Raw genomic sequence first — 19081 nt, forward strand, 5'->3', positions numbered from 1 at the left:
CAACGGTTTCAAAATGCCATGAAGCCAGATGCGCTACCATTCGTGAATATTTCGACACTTCTAAATCACAGAACCTCGTTTATATGAATTTTCTTTTAGGACCAAATCGTTCATATAACTAAACTCATATAACTGTAGTAGATAGAAGTTCGTAAATTTTGTGTTCGATATATGACAAGTCAGTGAGTTCATGTTTAAGTGAGTTAATAAAATTTCCTTTCAATGAATCTATTATTTGTAAATATACGCTAGGTGACGAAAGAATTATAACACTTATAGAAACTTTACACGAACATACTCCACTGTAATGAAATACGATTATCATGACTATATTGGCAAAATTTGAAACGAATTTGAGAATGTAGAAAATCAGTATCCAGCATGAATAATGGTCTTAAACGTACATAAAATTTATTGTCTTAAGCATCGATTAAAATTTGTTATAGTTTTTTAAACCAAAATATATAGAATATACTTTAATCTAATTTCGATTTTTGATTTTATTTCAGGCAAATATATATATAGTTAGTATATAGAATTAAAAAAGAGGATATATCTTATCACGAATTTCTGCTAAATATTTATATGTTAAGTTAAACCGATAGTAATAGTAGAGAAACGTTCTTCGATCATACTTGTCGATTAAATTGCATCTGGTACTTACGGACGATAGTGTTTGCTGTATACGATAACTATACGTTGCACAGAAGGTAGCCCTATAATATCCCAGGGAACAAACGCGGAAGGTCAGGTGTTTCTTATCGTCCTTGGTCGAAATCCTCCTCAGCAGATTGTTCGTCGTGGCGACCATTGTTGCTCTTATCATTTCCAAGGTTTCGCTGATCGGCGAAAATCGAGCACTCTATTTTCCGCACTATTGCCTTTTGTTTCCAGTAACCGGGATTCTATGAGTCCCTTAAATTCACCTGACGTGAAAATTCCCATTGGTGAACCAGTTTCGCGAGTTTCATCGACTCGTTATTGCATCTTGGTCGATTTCACCTAAGTCACGAATCCTTTCACTGTGAAATCCCTGTTCTTATGACTCCTAAATCGACGATAGATCGACTCTACGCGGATCGTTCTCGAGGGTACTCGTATGTGGTGCGCAAGTAGATTCTAGTGTTTGGGTGTCTTAATCGATTATACGTATGTGAACTAACTCGGAGTACTGGAGAGACTTTATCATCCATCGACTTCGTTATTAAATTTCATAGTAAATTTCAAAGTTTGAGATGATTTCTAGTTTATGAAAGAACACGAAACAGAATGTGATGTTATAAAACTGATTTCACTATCCCACGTTTGTATTTTTTTTTTTTTTTGCAAATAAGAAATTGTTAATGCTCTTTTATTTAAGTCATATACTTCAAAGTTCCAAAGATTATAGAATTTTTCAATTGAAAATTATTTTAATACTTCGTAAGAATCACAATATTTCCTCTCCTTGTTCGATATTTAATCTTCCATTGTATTAATTTAGTTCTGATTACATAAGGATGAATAGTACTGTGTCAAGAATAAAATCGTCCAAACATTTCAAATAAATATACACTAGTAATTAAAATCTATCATTTAAATCTGAAATACATTACTAATAATTGAAATCTATTCTTTAAATCTGAAATACGTTCCAACACCCATTCATCCTTTTAAAAGATTCAAATTTTCAGCAATAATGTGCCATTAAATTTCCCGTACTGCACCGTGTAATTTACGACTGCTTGTTTTATAAAACATTCAGTCACAATGACACACTTAGTGCCACCACAATGAATCCGCCAATAACATAGCGCACTAAAAATTCTTAAAGACTTTTCCAATTTAATGCAGAGCAATTTCCATTTTCTCGATAAGTGGAATCAGTGTGAATTCTAAAAAACGAATAACATTTTTCCATGCACGTATAATAATAGTTCCAGTTGTCCAAAAATTTATTTCACAACCAATGAGATACGTGTCAAAGGCATTGTCCCCGCGATATGTTGCCTTCTGTAGGGTACGCACGAACGACAGAGTCCGTGAAAATAGTTCGTTAACGGGACAAAACAGTGAGGATGTTATTCCAGGGCGAGAAAGAGAGGCGTGTGTACGCTGTGCGTTGAAAAACGATATCGAAATCACGAGGGACTCGCGTACGTATCACGGTCGCATCGATTTGCTGGCTATAACACGGCTAACTCGAATTTACGAGCAGTTTTTACGTGCGTTTCGCCCGCCAACACCGGCCAGCTCTTAGTGAATATGAATGACGCGGAAGAACATTACACAGCGCGACAACGCGTGTCACTCTTTTAATACTCTTGGCATCTCGCGTGTCCCTTGAAATATCAAAATCATGATATGTAAACCACCTTTGTTTTTTCCAACTTATTACCTTCCCTTTTTTCATCTTCTCGTACACTTGCAATTCGTTTTAAAAGTAGAAAAAACGCAATGAAAGCGTAACGAGTAGACTGTAGACTTTTATGCATTTATGGGAAAGACCCATTAATGATTAAGCAGTGAAATAACGCGTAGTTGTTTCCGTTGTAATACAAACGTATTAATTACTCAAATCAAACGATCAAGCGACTCTCTATACATGATTTCAAAAAATAATTTAGTATAATGACATAAAATATTTCAAATTTTCTTCAACTTGGTAAAATTGTAGGACCTAGATGGAAGAAGAAATAACGACGAAAATAATATAAAATAAATTCTTCAAATCCCTTTTCACAATTACGATGTAAATTCAATGGGATTCAATAACGTGAGTATGCGAGACAAATCTCTACTTAGGTCCCGTTCTTTAATTTTATTCTATAAAAGTACAAATTTGCATGAATGTCCGCACTCTACTAACGAGTTTTATCGTCTCTGGAAGAATTCATTTTAACTAACGAAGATTAAGATCGCATCGTCCTTCCGTTTTCCCCTTCGCTGCATGTTGTTGTACTATTATTTACCGGAAAGTTCCTTTCGTGTAACGATACCGTGCGTACAGGTCCTGTAATTTAATCGACTCCGCGTGCGAGGAAGTTCACAGCTGTCGTAAACGGAAGAACGGCGCAGCTTTGTTGTCGTAGCTTGGGAACAAGCCGAGAACCGGTTCCATTCATACAAAGGTAGAAAGTGATTTAGATCTCGATCGCGGCGAAGGAATGGGTGTCGGCGACTTTCGAAATCGTCGAACGGCTGCCGAGAACTTCTTGAAAAGTCGCATTACCGCGCCACCCCTCTGAAACTCGAAACTAATTTGCCTGGGTCGTATCCTCGCGAGAGCTCCCGGTTCGACTGCCAGTAAACTTTCGCCCCAGGAAGACTAGGCTTGTAATGTCGTTCAGAGGTGGAATAGCGGGGAGAGGATGGCTCGAAGATGGAAACGAGGAAACATCGTTGGGGAAAACGGCAACGGAAGAAACGTGCTCGCGTTAAAAAAAACGCGCCCGAAACGAGTCAAACGACTACTTGGTACACGCACCGAGCACAACCCTGCGAAGAACGGCTATGGAAAAGGCGGTTGGTACCCGGACAAATGTAATTGCGAGGCAACCATCGGTGTCCTTGAAAGAACAGAAGCTATCTGCCTGGCGGATCTCTCTCGCTATTTTCTTTTAAGGCAATATTCCGGCAGTTAGGAGCGGAATGTTATCCGCCTTAAATAGACCTCCGTCGTCTTCTTACTGGGGTTATAGGCGCTGGAAAAAAGAATCCTCGGCAACGTAATACCATATCCAGCCTTGATATTCTACCTTCGTGCGAATTTAAGAAAATAAAAGTACTAACGCTATAGTCAGTGTACAAATATCTGGCATAAAATGGCCATCTCTCGATATTGCATAGATAATTCAAATAGATCGAACTTCGAAATGTATCCTCTGACGAAGACGGATGCGCATTTTCTCACGTTGGGACGTTCGTCCCTATAACAATATATCTTCTCGACTGTGATACACCGGACAGTTTTCCATAAATTTTCAGAGCCGAAATGTTTTGAAGAAGTAGAAATCTCCGATTTAATCTATACACGCAGAACATCGTATCGGTGATAGGATGGAAGGATCATGAAAAATCCAAGAAGATAGGAGCTCGAGGAAGCGTGATCGAGGGTAACGAAAACACGACGTTCGAATCGACTCTGTCGAAACAAACCGTACTCCAATCCTTCGATATGGCTGTTCGATTTTCTGTGCCGTAATATGTATATACACGCGTGTATATATACAATATATATTTGTAGAAAGACAGTCAGAGGCAAGTATATCTGGCTGGCACACGGTTTATGTACACAGGTTCTTACAGCTACCATATGTCGATTTTTGTTCTTGCTCGTTTGAGACACCAACCAGCAACGGAGAGGCTGGTCGAGTATTCGGCCAGGCCAGCGACGTTGCTGATCTGGCACGTGTAGTTCCCGCTGTGCTTAGCGCTGACGTTATTTATCGTCAGGATGCTGGAAAACGGCGGATAGTCGCTTATCTGTATGTTGTTGCCCGTCTCGACGACGGCCGCGTTGGATCCGCCCGACGACGACGACGCCGAAGACGACACCGACGCACCGTCACCCGGCCTGACCTGTATCGGTTTGTCGTCCATCAACCACGTGATGTTGAACGGCTGGTCACCCTGGCTCGTGGTACACATTAGCTGTGTCCTCATCCCCTCCGTCACACCGTTCTCGAAATAAAACGGCGAGATCCGCGGTGGAACTATAAACGTGACGTGTGATAATAGTATGTACCTGCATGCGGGCACAAACCGTTCTCCTATATGCGTATCTCGACCAGAGATTACGCTCTCGTCTTCGTTTCCTATTTTTTCTTTTTTTTTTTCTTTTCTTTTGCGGAAAGGTTAGTCAAGGGGACTGGAAGATGAGAGGAAGTTTCAGATAATAAAACAAGCGCGCCAGAGGAACAACATACGAGTACCATCAAGATCCATTTACACACAAACGTGCCATGTCCGTTTCGTGTCTAAATATTGGCCCAGTGTTTATGCGTTGATATTTATGTACTATCCAGGATCATCCAAGATGTATCCGGGATAAATATTCGACTATGAAAAATACAATCTTCGTATCAACTAATCTTCGTTTTTGTATAACATCATATACGAACGGAATACGTTCAGGCACAATTTTACAAGTTCGTGCTATGGCCGTTGCTTGACGCGGTCAGACCGAGACAGAAGGAAAATATCCGAGACTACCAAGTGTAACCGGAGGCCATTCGAACTACTGATAATAACGAATATAGAATGAATGACGTATAAATAGATACATATGAAACGTGGATATGGCACGGTTTTGTATAAACGGACCTTTAAACGACGAGACTTCTATATATTTGAGTTTCGATAGCGAATACAGCGAAATGAAACGAAGTAAAGCGAGTCTAGTAAGGCTCGGCTACAGGTATGTTGAAAGAGTGTCGAATTACCTAGGAGAGAATGAAATGGCGAGCCGGATAATTACATCGAAAATCGTGAAACTCCGCGGGACTTCAGAGGCGGCCCGTTGAAACGGAATTAATAGCGCCGGCGCTACGCGTCCAAAACAACGGAGAGTTAATAAATCTTCTTCCCGAACGTCTGAAATTAACATTAAAATACAACTGGCGGATACAAACTGCTCGGAGTTTAATCCGTTCCCGGTGAGCGGACGGACCGTAATTAATGTTCCTCTCGGTGGCAACGACAATCCAAAAACGATTGGTAAAAAGAACCGGTGCCTGCGCAACTCTCTGTAATATCACCGTTATATTCCGCTGGCTCCGTTCCGTATAATACTCTATTCGCCCGCAATTTCCAGTATCTCGCTTCGTTTTCCCTTTTTCTTTTTTTTTTTTTTTCCTATTCCGGTGATCGAAGTCTCATCGTGAAATTGGCGCAGGAGGTCACGAAGTACGAAATTTCGCGATCACATTATTTGATCAAATCCGCACTGATCCTCCGGTAGAAGCGGTTGATACCGTGCGGCTACTCTATTTCGTTGTCTGACCAAACACGAACCTATACTACTTCGCCACAGACGAATTTCAAGTAGGTCGAGTTTGTACAAGAACTGGGCGTTTGATAACCGCGATAACTTGGAGTTTCTGCTACGTGTTTCCTGCTACGTGACCTCCGAAACGTGGACGCTGGACAGGTGCAACGGTAACCCCGGCCGAGTCCGTGAAAAATGGTGGCTCGGTCATAAATATTCGGCCAGAACCACACACACGTACCTCGTGGCTCGGAAAATGAACATTTATGAGCCGGAGTAACTGCTAATGTCGGCCAATATGTCTTTATGAGACTTTCGGCGAAACTAAGTTGAAACCAGAGGTGACTGCACGATCCTTATACCGGTGGTCTGTTTTAATGAACATTTTCATCGGGGTTTCGTTGAACCTTTGGTCTCCTCGTTGTTCGCTTTACTGGCGCGTCTTTCGCATAGATTTCATAAGTTGAATCAAGAGGCGTTAAGTCGAAATAATTCGTCGTGATCGTTTGGCTTTCTTTTCTCATTCGAATTGATTAACGATGAGTTTACTTACCAGGACCTATAGAACGTCGAGCAGTCAATTATCGAAACGAGCGTGAAAACTAAGTAGGATGAAAAGACACGAGAGATCTTGTACATACAGTTACCTATAAAAGTCTCCGTATATTTTAGAGAGAGGCTATTTTTGTTAAAATAAAACAGTACAAAATTTGTCCAGTCTATGATTTAATTAATTAATGTTCTGTCATTAATTTACTTTAAATTTAAATTGAATAAAACGATTTATATATCACACTTAATTTTATTTTATCTATTCAAAAATATTCTTCTTGTAAGATGTACAAAGACTTTTGTCAGCGACTGTACCTTAATGAAGGATTTTAACTACTTGAATTCCACCGAATTAACAGTATATCGAATGCGTAATAATATGCCGGATCAATCTCATGCAAGATAACATTTCCCGAATTCCTAACTTACAGATCTCTCGTATCGATTTCGCCCAAATACGATTTACCACTACGGTCTCAATATAACTTGAATGATAATAATGATGATAATGATGATAGTACACAAATCATAGAGAATATCTCGAGCGAAAACATAGCATAGTCTTCATAAAAAGATACTGTTCTACTGGATAGTGATAGTGATATAATATAATGTAACTCGGTCAGAATCGGTCAAATACGTGACTGATACACGATAATACAACACAAATATCGAGAGAGCAACAAAGGTGGACGGTTCATTCGAAAACGGGACAAAAGAGCACGACTCCTACTATATGCGAATCGTGTTTTCGAAGTGTCGTTATACAACGATCCAACGTAAAAGAATACCATAGAAATTATGTATTATATAATGTATATACATTAATGTTCGTTTAAATTTCAATAGATCGAGAACCACGTTATAATTTCATGGGGTTAACCATTTTCTAAAAATCCATTAATAAGGAAAAAGGAACAATTTAGCAAAAAACAAACGACAAAGACACGATCAACTATAAATCAAAATCCATGATGTAATTGAAGTTAGAGGGATTCTACAGTTCAATATACGAAGAAAATCTAGAATAACAAAATTCCGTTAGACGTTACATTTTCGAGAAAATTGACTTTACCGAAACTTGTCAAGAATATCCGAATTTGCTTAATTCTCAAATAAATAAGAGTATAAGTTGCAAGTGTAGAATAGAACTTTCTGATATAATACTTCGTTTTGCACAAATAGAGTTTAAATATATTTAACGAAGAACCAATCTGATACACCAATCCTCTACCTAGTTCATTCGATTCGTTCGACTTTCCAAGAAACGACATTCTTTAGATGAAGCAATTTTATTCTATACTTTTACTATATTTTCAAACTTATCTCTATACGTAGAATATACGTCTAATCGGAAATAATTAACTCCTAAAAAATATCTGCTCCGATGTAAGTTCGTTATTCCTGACTTTCGTCTTATTTTGAACCCGAATCTGCCTGATTCTTGAATCTTCTTGACATCATCTGTATCAGAACATAACTGTATTTCTGGCTTCTTCTCGGTATATCTATAGGCTACTTCTAAATTTAAATTACACTGAATTCGACCAAGTTGGAACTCGAATTACGCTAACTATGAAAAGCAATAAGGCTGGATCTTTTGAATTTAGGAGAAATCAATTATAATCGAAACGAACATTACTGTATATATGAAACGCAATATGTTCAATCAATACTGAATCAAAATTGTCTTCTGAATATGTTAATTCTGAGCGATGCAATACAAACACGCATATATTGCGCGCGAAGATTAAAACTCAGCACGGTATGGTAACTTTTACGTAGAAGCGGTCTCACGCTGTGACATCGAGCCCGATCCCGTGGCCGCCGAGCGCAAAATTAAACGAAAAATCCTAATCTGACGCCGGATTCTCGTTTAATTTCGCAGCAGCGAATTCGAAACCGGTCTGAACACGAGTTTCTGCGCGAGCATATCCCGGAGAGAAGACAGGAGAAACAGACAGACAGAGAGTTACAGAAACGGAGAAATAGTGGGGGGGACAAAGTGTGTGTGTGTGTGTGTATAGTGGTGTATGCGTATACGTATGTATCCATGTATGCGTGCGTATAGTCGTGTACATAAGAGTTTGGAGCAACGAGTGGAAACTCGCCTCCGAAGCAGATTTTCAACGAGCGCTTCGATGTCACAGATCACAATTGTACGATCTACGAGGCATACACCTTCAAATCGACTGATTCAGCCCGATTATTACACACTATAGAGGAGAGAAAACAAAACGTCCGTAAACGAACATTACGTGAAACACTGGCAAGATCTGTTAACTGTACATATACAATATAGATATACATACGTATAAATATACATATATATATATGTACGTATTAAGAGTATCCGAGGGAAAAATATATATTTACATATATACATCCGAAAAAAGCGTGCAATTGGGCGTGCAAAAGAGAAACAGCGTGCAAAGAGAGTCAGTAGTCACAGAGAGTGTAAAAAGACAGAGATAGATATTATACAAGAAGGATTCAAAATCGTGGGAAGTATATGAGATTGAAAATTCGCGGCACGTTCTACCAGGGACACGGGCGGTTCCACTCCGTAGACCGGCAACGACGGCCAACGAATCATCTCACCGTCTCGATTTTCACCCAGCGTCGCTACTTCTAATCTAAATTGAAATCTAATAATCCGCGACGAGACGGAGCGCGGCACGTTTCGCCACGCTCCATATCCTCCTCGCGATATTCCTTCCTAGGAATCTTTTCTCGAGCTAACCGTCACGAAAAGAGTAATAGAAAAGCGGAAGAAAAAAAAGCGAGAAGAAAAAAGAAAGGAAGGGAGAGAGAAACGGAAGAGAAATAGAACCGTCACGGACCGATAGGCGAAAGATCGTGGCAAAGCAGAAGTGGAGAACGCGAATGTTCGCCAGTTGTCACAGGTCGAACGTGCCGTTGAGCGTGCACTTTGGACTAGCATCATAGCAGAAACAGGTCGCGTCGAATGACATCGGACAGCCTCTCTGTTGTAATTTTCCGGCTCCGAGATCATCCTCGACGATCGTCAGTGTACGTGGTGCTTAAGAAACTGGACTCGCGAACGACGACAGAGGTGAATCTTAAAGAAAACCAACCAAAGATAGCGATTATGATGTTCTTTTTAAAATCAAAATATAAGCGGATATATGTAAGATCGATACACAAATTGATCGACGTCGATTGATTATCAAAAAGTATTTATTCTAGGGACCGACCGATTTTTCTAAGAGGCTCGAGCTCCAAGAGACGCGACAACCGATCGAAAATTCTTTTTTCCCACGACGCAACAGAAAATTGATCACATCGCGATGCCGTAGTCTCGAGAGCTCGCTGATTGATCGATCATACCCGACCCACTAGAACGACCGCGTTGCGCTGTTTCCTTACCAACCGATCAATCAGTTACTTTTCCAGCGCCAGCACATAATCCGCAGACCTGGAAAATTGCCAGTCTGTCTTTATTATGTTCCGTGAATCGCGTGCCGCGATCCCACAACGGCTCTGTTGCTCTGAATCGATCCACGAAATACGTATCGTTGCACGTCACTTTCGGGATATTCCCCTTTCGCGAAAACGATCAGCATATCGGCTAGTCACTATGAATAGTTGCTAGAACTATGCATATCCAAATTGAAGCTTAGGCTTTCTCCAAGCTTTAGATTGTTGCTATAATTTTATCGCAAGATTTTATTAAAGCGATCGTTTCCCAAATAAGATCATAATGGTTACAGTAGATACGTGTTCTGAGGAATTGCCATTTTAACGGATGTGCCGGTACAATCAGATACAGTAAAATTCCGTTTATAGAAACTCGTCAAATTATAAACATGATTGGAGTTCACATAATATGAGTTTGCCGAGTCTTCCCTCTACCTATGTTCTCTCGTTCGTATAATAGGAATTCACGTCTAAACAATTGGATTAGGTCAACAGAAGTTCAGTTAATCGAACTCTGACTAAGAGTTGATTCAAACGAATGAGTTCATATAATCAGAATTCTATTGTATGTAGATTCTTGTAAAAGCATGCATTTCAATCTCCTGATGATACATTCGTCTGAACGACAACTCGTCAGAACACATATCCATTATAACCCACAGCCTTGTTTGGTACGATCGTTTCTGGAATATATTTGAAATATTTTATCGATCCGCTGGAACCTTTTATAGTAACATAGTAAGCATTATTGCTCGCGTAGTAAATCTAACGATCTCGCGACGTATCGATGCATGCAGACACGTCGAGATCGATGCGATGCAATTGCAAATTGCCAAATTGTTGAACCGCCCAAAAGATATGGAAACGCGAAGAAAAGCAAAGAAAGTAACGAAAAAAGGAAGCGTGGCACCTCTGTCGTAGTGGGAGCGTGAACGAAGAAGTACACCAACGGTGTGCGTTTACCGTTGACGTGAAGGAGTGCAGAATGAGCGACGGTGGCAGCGCCATTGGCCACGCGACAGGTGTACGTGCCATTGTGCGCGGGTGCGATCGTGCTAATGCTCAGGGCGCTGGTAAAAGCGTCATATTGCCGGACGGTAATGGCCTTTCTCGGGGACTGTTCGGCCTGCCCGTCGGCCTTGGGGCCCCGCTTGGGCCCCTTAATCGCGTCTCCAGGACTGGCCGGGGCCTGAACGCGGCTATGGCTGGACGACGGAGTATCCTGCGACGTCCTGATCGTCTCTATTGGGACGTTATCTTTCAGCCACGTGAACGTCAGTGGCAGATCGCCAGTCACGACTACGCACTGTACGCTAGTACGGTGCCCTACGTTTAAATCGCGAGCAAAACTGAAAGGCGTGATTTTAGGTGGCACTGAAAGAACAATACAAAGACAAAGGTGGCATTCCAGTCAAAAGCGGTTCGAGGAAACGCTATAGAGAAAACCGCGTATTCTTTTATGGAATTTGTGTGTGAGTGAACAGGACAGAAGAGAGATTTTCATGGGATAGAAGATATATGAGCACACACGTCGAAAGGATGGGTTTTTAATTCTGCCCTCCTTAAGTTAACATTTCCTAGTTAACAGTTTTTTCATTGCTCGAGGCTCGTTGAAATATTTGAAGTTCTCGGTGTTTCGTTAACTTTTAAGTAAATTTATATTATACAGAATGCTATGGAATAATGGTTAAATGTTTGAAACTGAACAAAGATAGAGAGAGAGAGAGAAAGAGAGAGAGACAAAGACGGCATAAGAAACAAAACGAAACTTCCAAAATGGTACACAGGACATTTTAATTAAGGAAGACAAAATTGTCCACCGATGCTGTCGAGTTAGTAAGATAAAAATAATATAAAAATGAATTAAGAGGTCCACAATATCAGTCGAAATAGAAAGCTTGACACTTTAGAACACTTTGTGCGACAATCGAAAATACAATTCAGTGGCAATACATCGAAAGGACGTATGTCTGGTTCATGATGAAAGCACGGCGTGGTCAAAAGCCGCTCGAGCTATGCCTGCTCTGTAATTACACTGGCGTTAATTAAATTTCCATCTGCGGGCCGTGCACATCGCTAAATTAAGGTCTTAAAATAACAGTTTTGAGGTAGCGTCAAGAAATATAATCTTTGACCATAAGACTAGACTTTATTAAAAGTTCTGTCGTCGCAAAGTGTCCTAATGCGCGACATATAAAGGAATATCGTTTAACGTTGCGATCGTCTATATAGAAACAGACAGCTTCAAAGAGATGGGTGAATACATTCACGTTGCGAACTTCACTTACAAGCACTGTTTGTCTTCCGCGGAGATAAAAGATAAAATTTACCGGCAATTTTTATCGTTAGACCTTCGAGTTTCAATCTTTGACTCGTCGCCAACTTTTTAATCCTAGCCCAACAAATTAATCCAATATCTGTACAATAGCTTGCTTAATTGGATAAAGCGAGCGATGCAGTTATTTTTTATATCGGAATCCAATGGATAGACCGTTCTATAACTTACGCAACACTCGTTTAATCCCCTCAATTAAGAATTAACTGCTAATCACAGCCCCGATATAACTCTGCAAGCCTCCATCCATATAAAAAGAAACTGGCTCATAAAAGTATTTGAATATTTATTACGGTAAACTTTTATGTTCGCGTTTTATGCATTATACAAAATATTTTGAAATCTTATTAGTATCGTAGATACTAGAGACACGACTGTTATGATTGTATCTAGTAAACGATTATTATACAACATGAACAGCCATCTTATGTATATGATAAGTGGTCCCCATTGAATATTGGCCGATAATTGGCTGTTTAAATATTCTTATGGTCTCTGCGAAATATGTACTTTTCTTAAATATCTAGTAATTTCTATATACGTATATTTCCAAATCTGACAGTGCTAATAAAATTTTCGAACGTTTCATATAACCACACGTAACGTATATTCATAAAAGATGTCTGCAACGTTTAAATACTTTCATGAGCCTGTGTATGTGTCACAAGCTATGTGTCGTTGCTCCCTATAAAAAGCAAAACGCGCCGCGCAGAAATATAATCTGCTTGCTCGTTGGTATCATTAAATCGTTTGAGTTAATCCGCGAAAATCGCGATGTTCAAACGCCCCATACACGCGCAGATAGGTATATCTCTAGGTATATACGCGCCATTTTTTACGCACCTCTTTTTCCCCCTTTTACAGCCAGCTAGCCACGATTCCTTTTAATATCGCGGAACACTCTGGCTGGGATCGGATTCGCGATAATTGTAACCCACGTAACGCACTTCTTCCCCTCGAACGGTTCAACGAATAAACCGGCGTTAGCGAGAACAAACGCGGTAATTGATATTTAACCGTAGCTGGCGCGCCGTAAAATTTTTCACCGATCGGTTTTTACTTTTCCATCGCCACTCTAACGCTCGCTCGTTCATAGCCTACCTTCATGGTTACGAACGGTGCGGGAAATCTGCGAAAAATTCGCCCTCGCCGCGGCGTGGATCGTGTTAATGAACTCGTTCTCCTCATCGATCGAACGATCCCCGTTTTTTCGTTTCAAAGATTCCCCCCACCACGGGATTCACATCGAATACCACCGTCGACAAGCTTTCGCAATTAATTCGTGGCCCGCGAGCACCATTCGAACGCCATCGCGCCGATAAATGGGACTTTTGCCGACGCTTAAACGCGCGAAATTTTCACAAAACGCAATACAATCGATCGCTTACAAGCACTCTGGTTGATTGCTTTCGAGTCGAGGCGTAACTCGTTCCGCGTTTATAAGCCGCCAAGTTTAACACTCTTACGCGTTCCTCGTTGGTGCATTTACCTCTTCGATCTCGATTATGAGAATTGCCGGTAAAATTGAATTCGTTAATGTATACACGTATAAGACAACAATGTAACACTTTGTACATGGATTTTTGTATCGTTTTTGAAGTGCTTGGATGGTGAAGGGCACATCGCGCGAGAGAAACGGCGACTGAGTCACGTTAATAGAATATCGATGCTTCGACAACAGCATATTTATGTACAAGTAGCACGTGCACACGTTCTCGAATACACGGAGCGCTCGTGGTTGAAATCATAACGTTCGATCGTGTACTCGCCATGGTTTTATATCGCGATGGTTGGCGCTTTGTTTCTTCGCGAAATGTCAGGTCTGCAAATCACGGGACGTACAATTTCGTCGATTACAGGAATTTTTAATCCAAATATTATTTGAAAATAATGTAAGGAAACAACATTTACAACTTTTACCATATAGAATACGGAATTTAAAAAAGCTGTTATACGAATAACTGAAAAATTTATTCAAAAATTGTAATTAATAAATAATTCCAAATTTGTTAACATTAGTATCAGAGGAACATGTTAAAAGAGCGACATTTCAACTAATATACCCGCAAACGTCTGAACCTTGCGACCGAGCAAGTATATGAAGTTTATTGGAAACATACGGTTTTATATATTTGGATATCGATAGATAAGGATAAATGTTTCATAAGTCACGAGATACTATAATACGGAGCGTAAAATGCGAATATCAAGGATATCTGGGACGACGCGACGCGAGTCGATATTAAACCGGTCAGCGATATTTTTCGCCTGCCAGCGTTATCTCGGCCCCAACGATAACGGAAGCGTACGTAAGGGGATTCCTTAGAGCTGGCACGCTGTTTTCCCGAGGTTGATGCACGACACGATTAAACAGTAGCGAAGCAGAGAAAGCTTTCTCGTAGAAGCGCCCCGTGTATCGCTAGAGCGCGCATGTACACGCACGTAGACCCGGCCCCGTACCCTCCGGTTAGTACGTGGCATCGTTGCGCTATGAATTTTTATGTACAAAAGTACACGTATGTAATATAATATACAGAGCAGTTAGGCGAGCGCGTGCAAGGACAGATGCTTGAGCGATGCAGTGAAGTGCTGTGCTCTTGGTGCGTGGGTTCGTTCGCGGAGTGTTGTCAAACGCACGGATATCCGTTGACGCACATAGAGAAGATAGACGAAGAAATGGAGATACAGTGACTCACAAAAATATTTAAATATATTATGCGTTTACGTTATGTTTGTTATAAATATGAAACTTTTCGAAAATTCATGGGTCACATTGGCCAAACTTGAAACGAATCTAAAAATGCACGCGATGATACTATTTTTGTTAGTTTTCTAGATTTTGGTATTGGTTAATTAATTGGTAGAAGGACGTATTTTAATATGAGCATAGTCGAAATGGGGATAATGAAGTTCAAATTTATAAACTTTCTGAAAAGCTAATGATGTAACTGGTATAATATCGTATGATAATGTAATCTAATATTTTTAGTATCTTTGAAACGATCAAGAGACTGACAAAAACACGCTCTTAATCCTAAGATCAAATAATCTTATAACTTCTGTCTACAGTTTAGATATCTCTTTATACATTTTCAGATTTCTCTCAAATTTTGCTCATTTAATTCCGATAGTTGTATCTCATTGCAATACTAATGAAGTCCCAAAATGTTTCGTATACTGTGCATAATATATCTACGAAAAGTTCGTACATATGTTGAAACACTTTTGTAAGCCACTGTAAATAGAGTTAGAGATAGAAATAGAGATAGAAACAGGTAGATGGACGCATACACGCACACGTACACACCCTAGCACACATGTATATATATATATATACACACGATTGTACCGCAATCCCTGTCGTATGATAAGGAGCTATCTTAAGAAATTTTCCGGTCGAGAAACTTTTTCGACCGTCCGTTCCAGAGAGTTCGCTGTATGTGCACCACCGACTGTTCCTGCAGTCGGACGATTGTGTTTCACAGAAGCATCCTATGCACACACACGATCAGTGTGTCGTATCGTGTGCAGAGAGTTCCCTTTGATTGTCTCCTTTGCTGTAGCTAGCGTGATCATATAGCTCTGGTGGCGGTTCGGTGGAACGTAAGACGGATGAATTGACCGGCTCTGCTGTTTGTTAATCGGTTCAAACGCGATCACATTCTGTTCGAGTAAATACGAGAACAACCAACTAGTAGATAAATAATCGCATTCTCGATGACTAGAAAATCGTCCGAGTGGCAAGTTAATTAACTTTGACGCCACGAGAAACTATCGATCGATTTCGTTCATATCAATTTCCTCAAACCACTTTGGTGTTTAATCGAATTCGATACTCACTCTGCCGTTCGATTTCTTCGTTTTTCCTTGGTTACGCGAAGCTTCACGGATAGGGTTCGCGGAAACGGGAAAGCGGTTACCGATTCGAAGGATCGCTTTCAAGTACTTTCTCAAAGTATACAAAATGGTGGGCGAGTTCGAAGGGGCGCGATACGATTTCCGAGCCAGCTGCACGATTAGGAGTCGCGCGAACGATATCCCTTTCCGCTTCACCGGAACGCCAGCCAGAGCCTCAAGATCCTTTGAGGCAACTTACGGCAAGTTTCTCGAATTTTTCGAACTTCCGTCGCACTTTGCCAGCATTGGAATCATACGTACAGAGCGTTTCCTCCCCCTTCTGCGTCTCCTCGCACGAGGCAACGTCTATTAAATTGCGCGAACCGCTTCGAGTGTTTGCTCGGAATTGAATTTATCTCCTCGCGCGATCTGCTCTCGTTAAACGTTTCGGGCGCTTTCAATGAGATTGGCGACGAAGAAGATGAAGAAAACACAGCGTAGACGGCGAGAAACGCGAGAAAATCCGAAATATCGCGAATTGTGTGTATTCAATTGGGGCGTAAACGTTTGCCGGTTTATCGGCGACGCGATACAACGATTAAAAGACGATAACGTTGGTACGTTTCGAGAGATAAACCTGGTTTGCCCGCGGCTCACGGTTGTTACTGTCTTTTCGGGAATTCACGCACGGCTACGCGATAAACCCGGTGAAATCCGAAGCAATACTGGCTCGCGTTAACTAATCCCAGCCAGCGATGAACAATGGAGTACACGAAATTTCCTCCGTAAACCTAATACAGAAACATTTTGTGTGAAGGTAAATTTGGCGCCACGCATCAAACACGCCGGGATGTTATGCATACACGAATTGTAATTAATATGCGATTGCCGCCGGGGCAGAAAATTACGGAGGGGATGCCTGGGGGGAGGATGTTGTGGGAGGACAGAATATATCAAACAAAGAGATGACATAACTTTCGGTATGTCACTGCTGCGATTATTCGTTGATAATCGTTCTTTGACATCTCTAATGGTCACATATGGTACCCGGTCACGCAGAAATTGTTTATTCCCCTTCCTTTGTACCACAAATAGTTTCGTACAAATGACGATTTACTTTTGCAAATTTTTGATATCTAAGATTTGATATACACGTCGCACTGTCCATAAGTATTTGGACGTTTCCAAATTATTGGAAATGACACAGACTATATTTCAAATGAAACCCCATTACAGAATTTGAGCCACGAATTTTGTCTCGGTTAGTCGTATACAATTAGTACATATTGATGAAAATGATAATTAATATTAATTATCACAAGTAAAAGGGAAATAATTTGAGACCAATGCAAATTGATATTGCGGATATATTTGAATTAAATGGCTGTGTCTGTTCGATATTGGAATTTTAGAACGATTGAAATGTGTATCCCTAACGACATTCTAAAAAATTTGTATGTGAGCGACCCAGGTGTATTCGTAATTTCGGTCTGTATCTAACAGAACGTTTGATCCTAGATATGGCTAAGGACGAAGAATTAACAGTAGAAGAAAGTTCTCCTACCGTAATATCGAAGATGTGATTAAAACATCGATATTTCGCTCCAAGCGCGACAGGAGTCCAAATATTTATGGATAGCCGTGTAATTATAAGAGAAAATAAAAAAGAAGGAGAATTTAAGAGAAGATACACATGAAAGATAATATAAATATGTTAACGTTAAAAGTCTCGACGACTACGTCCACATGTACTCCATCAAAACTCCGCAAACACGAAGCATAGACGTAGGAATGAAAATGAATGGGTGTACCGCACGTGACCAGTAGAGTTCAGATATTGAGGCAAATTAAATCGTCCTGCCTTGTGATGCCTGCAAAAGAGACCGGTATCGGAAAATATTTGCTTTCAGTTCACTCACCTAGAACGCGCACTTCGACTGAACGTTGAGAGGTGAAGTTATGCTTGTTCCTGGCGGTACACGTGTACGTGCCTTGATCGGCGGCTCGTTGCACCGTATCGATGAACAAGCTACCGTTCGCAACCCTCTGTCTCATGTTCGTAGGCAGCCTTACTCCGTCTGGTAACAACGTGATCGATCAATTTGCCTCGTAATCGCAATTGGAATTCCAAATGAATTCAAGCCAGTCCGTCGAGAATTTACTGACTCCACTTCGATTGCTCGATGTATAACGGATATATGGATGCATTTTTCAAATGAAAGATTGTATATGTGGAAAATAGGAGGACATATTAATACTCACCTTTCTCCCAAACGATCGATTCGATGGGATAACCAGCGACCGGGCATTTGATGTGAAACTGTTTCCCAGCAACCGCCGAAACCGTCGACATGGGCCTGACATATGGCAAACCTGCGATTGACAAGCAACGAAACATATATTTCGCTTCGAGCGATTCTCCCTCTGACGCGACATCGATGCTTCTCCACGTTCCCATCGAGTGTCATGAAGTATATATAAGACTCGCAATTTAAAACGTGTACCATAATACAGAGTATCTACGAGGTACAGGCACAAATCAAAATATAAAGTACAATATACTATTTAACACCTCTGATGTAATAAAAACGTAGAGTTATTAGATTTATCTAAGTTTCAACAGACTGAAAACACAGCCTTGCACTTTGGACAGATCAGTCAAACTTGTTATAAGACAGCTCTATTCGCCATTAATATGATAAAGAATGAGAAAATATCGTGTACATTCTGTTCGGCGAGAGAAGTTAGAAAGAGAACCTTTTTGGTGGACCTACGAACGCGCAGCACTTCGTGGTTGCTACTGAAAAAACCAACAAGCGTTGCACTCTGCTCAGACCAACTACTCATCAGCATGTTGCATCGCGTCAGTTTTTTCCAGTTGCGATTTCTTTTGCTTCTATTTTTTGATTCGCCCTCGTATCTACGAACAAGTTCATAAAACTTGTTTG

General features: G+C 40.6%; 1 protein-coding gene across 5 annotated transcripts in view; it reads right to left on the minus strand.

Moving 5' to 3' along the window:
• The window catches only part of LOC117157627 (cell adhesion molecule Dscam2), a 90365-nt gene that overhangs the window by 41997 nt on the left and 29287 nt on the right, over positions 1-19081 (minus strand). For all 5 annotated transcript variants that reach the window (XM_076619364.1, XM_076619363.1, XM_076619362.1 and 2 more), the window contains exons 7-9: positions 18396-18506; positions 18053-18211; positions 4332-4694 (exon numbers count right to left, since the gene is read on the minus strand). In XM_076619364.1, coding sequence (XP_076475479.1) covers positions 4332-4694; positions 18053-18211; positions 18396-18506 — 633 coding nt within the window. The remainder of the gene's footprint in view (positions 1-4331; positions 4695-18052; positions 18212-18395; positions 18507-19081) is intronic.

Source organism: Bombus vancouverensis, chromosome 6 (genome assembly GCF_051014615.1).
Source record: "Bombus vancouverensis nearcticus chromosome 6, iyBomVanc1_principal, whole genome shotgun sequence".
Lineage (NCBI taxonomy): Eukaryota > Metazoa > Arthropoda > Insecta > Hymenoptera > Apidae > Bombus > Bombus vancouverensis.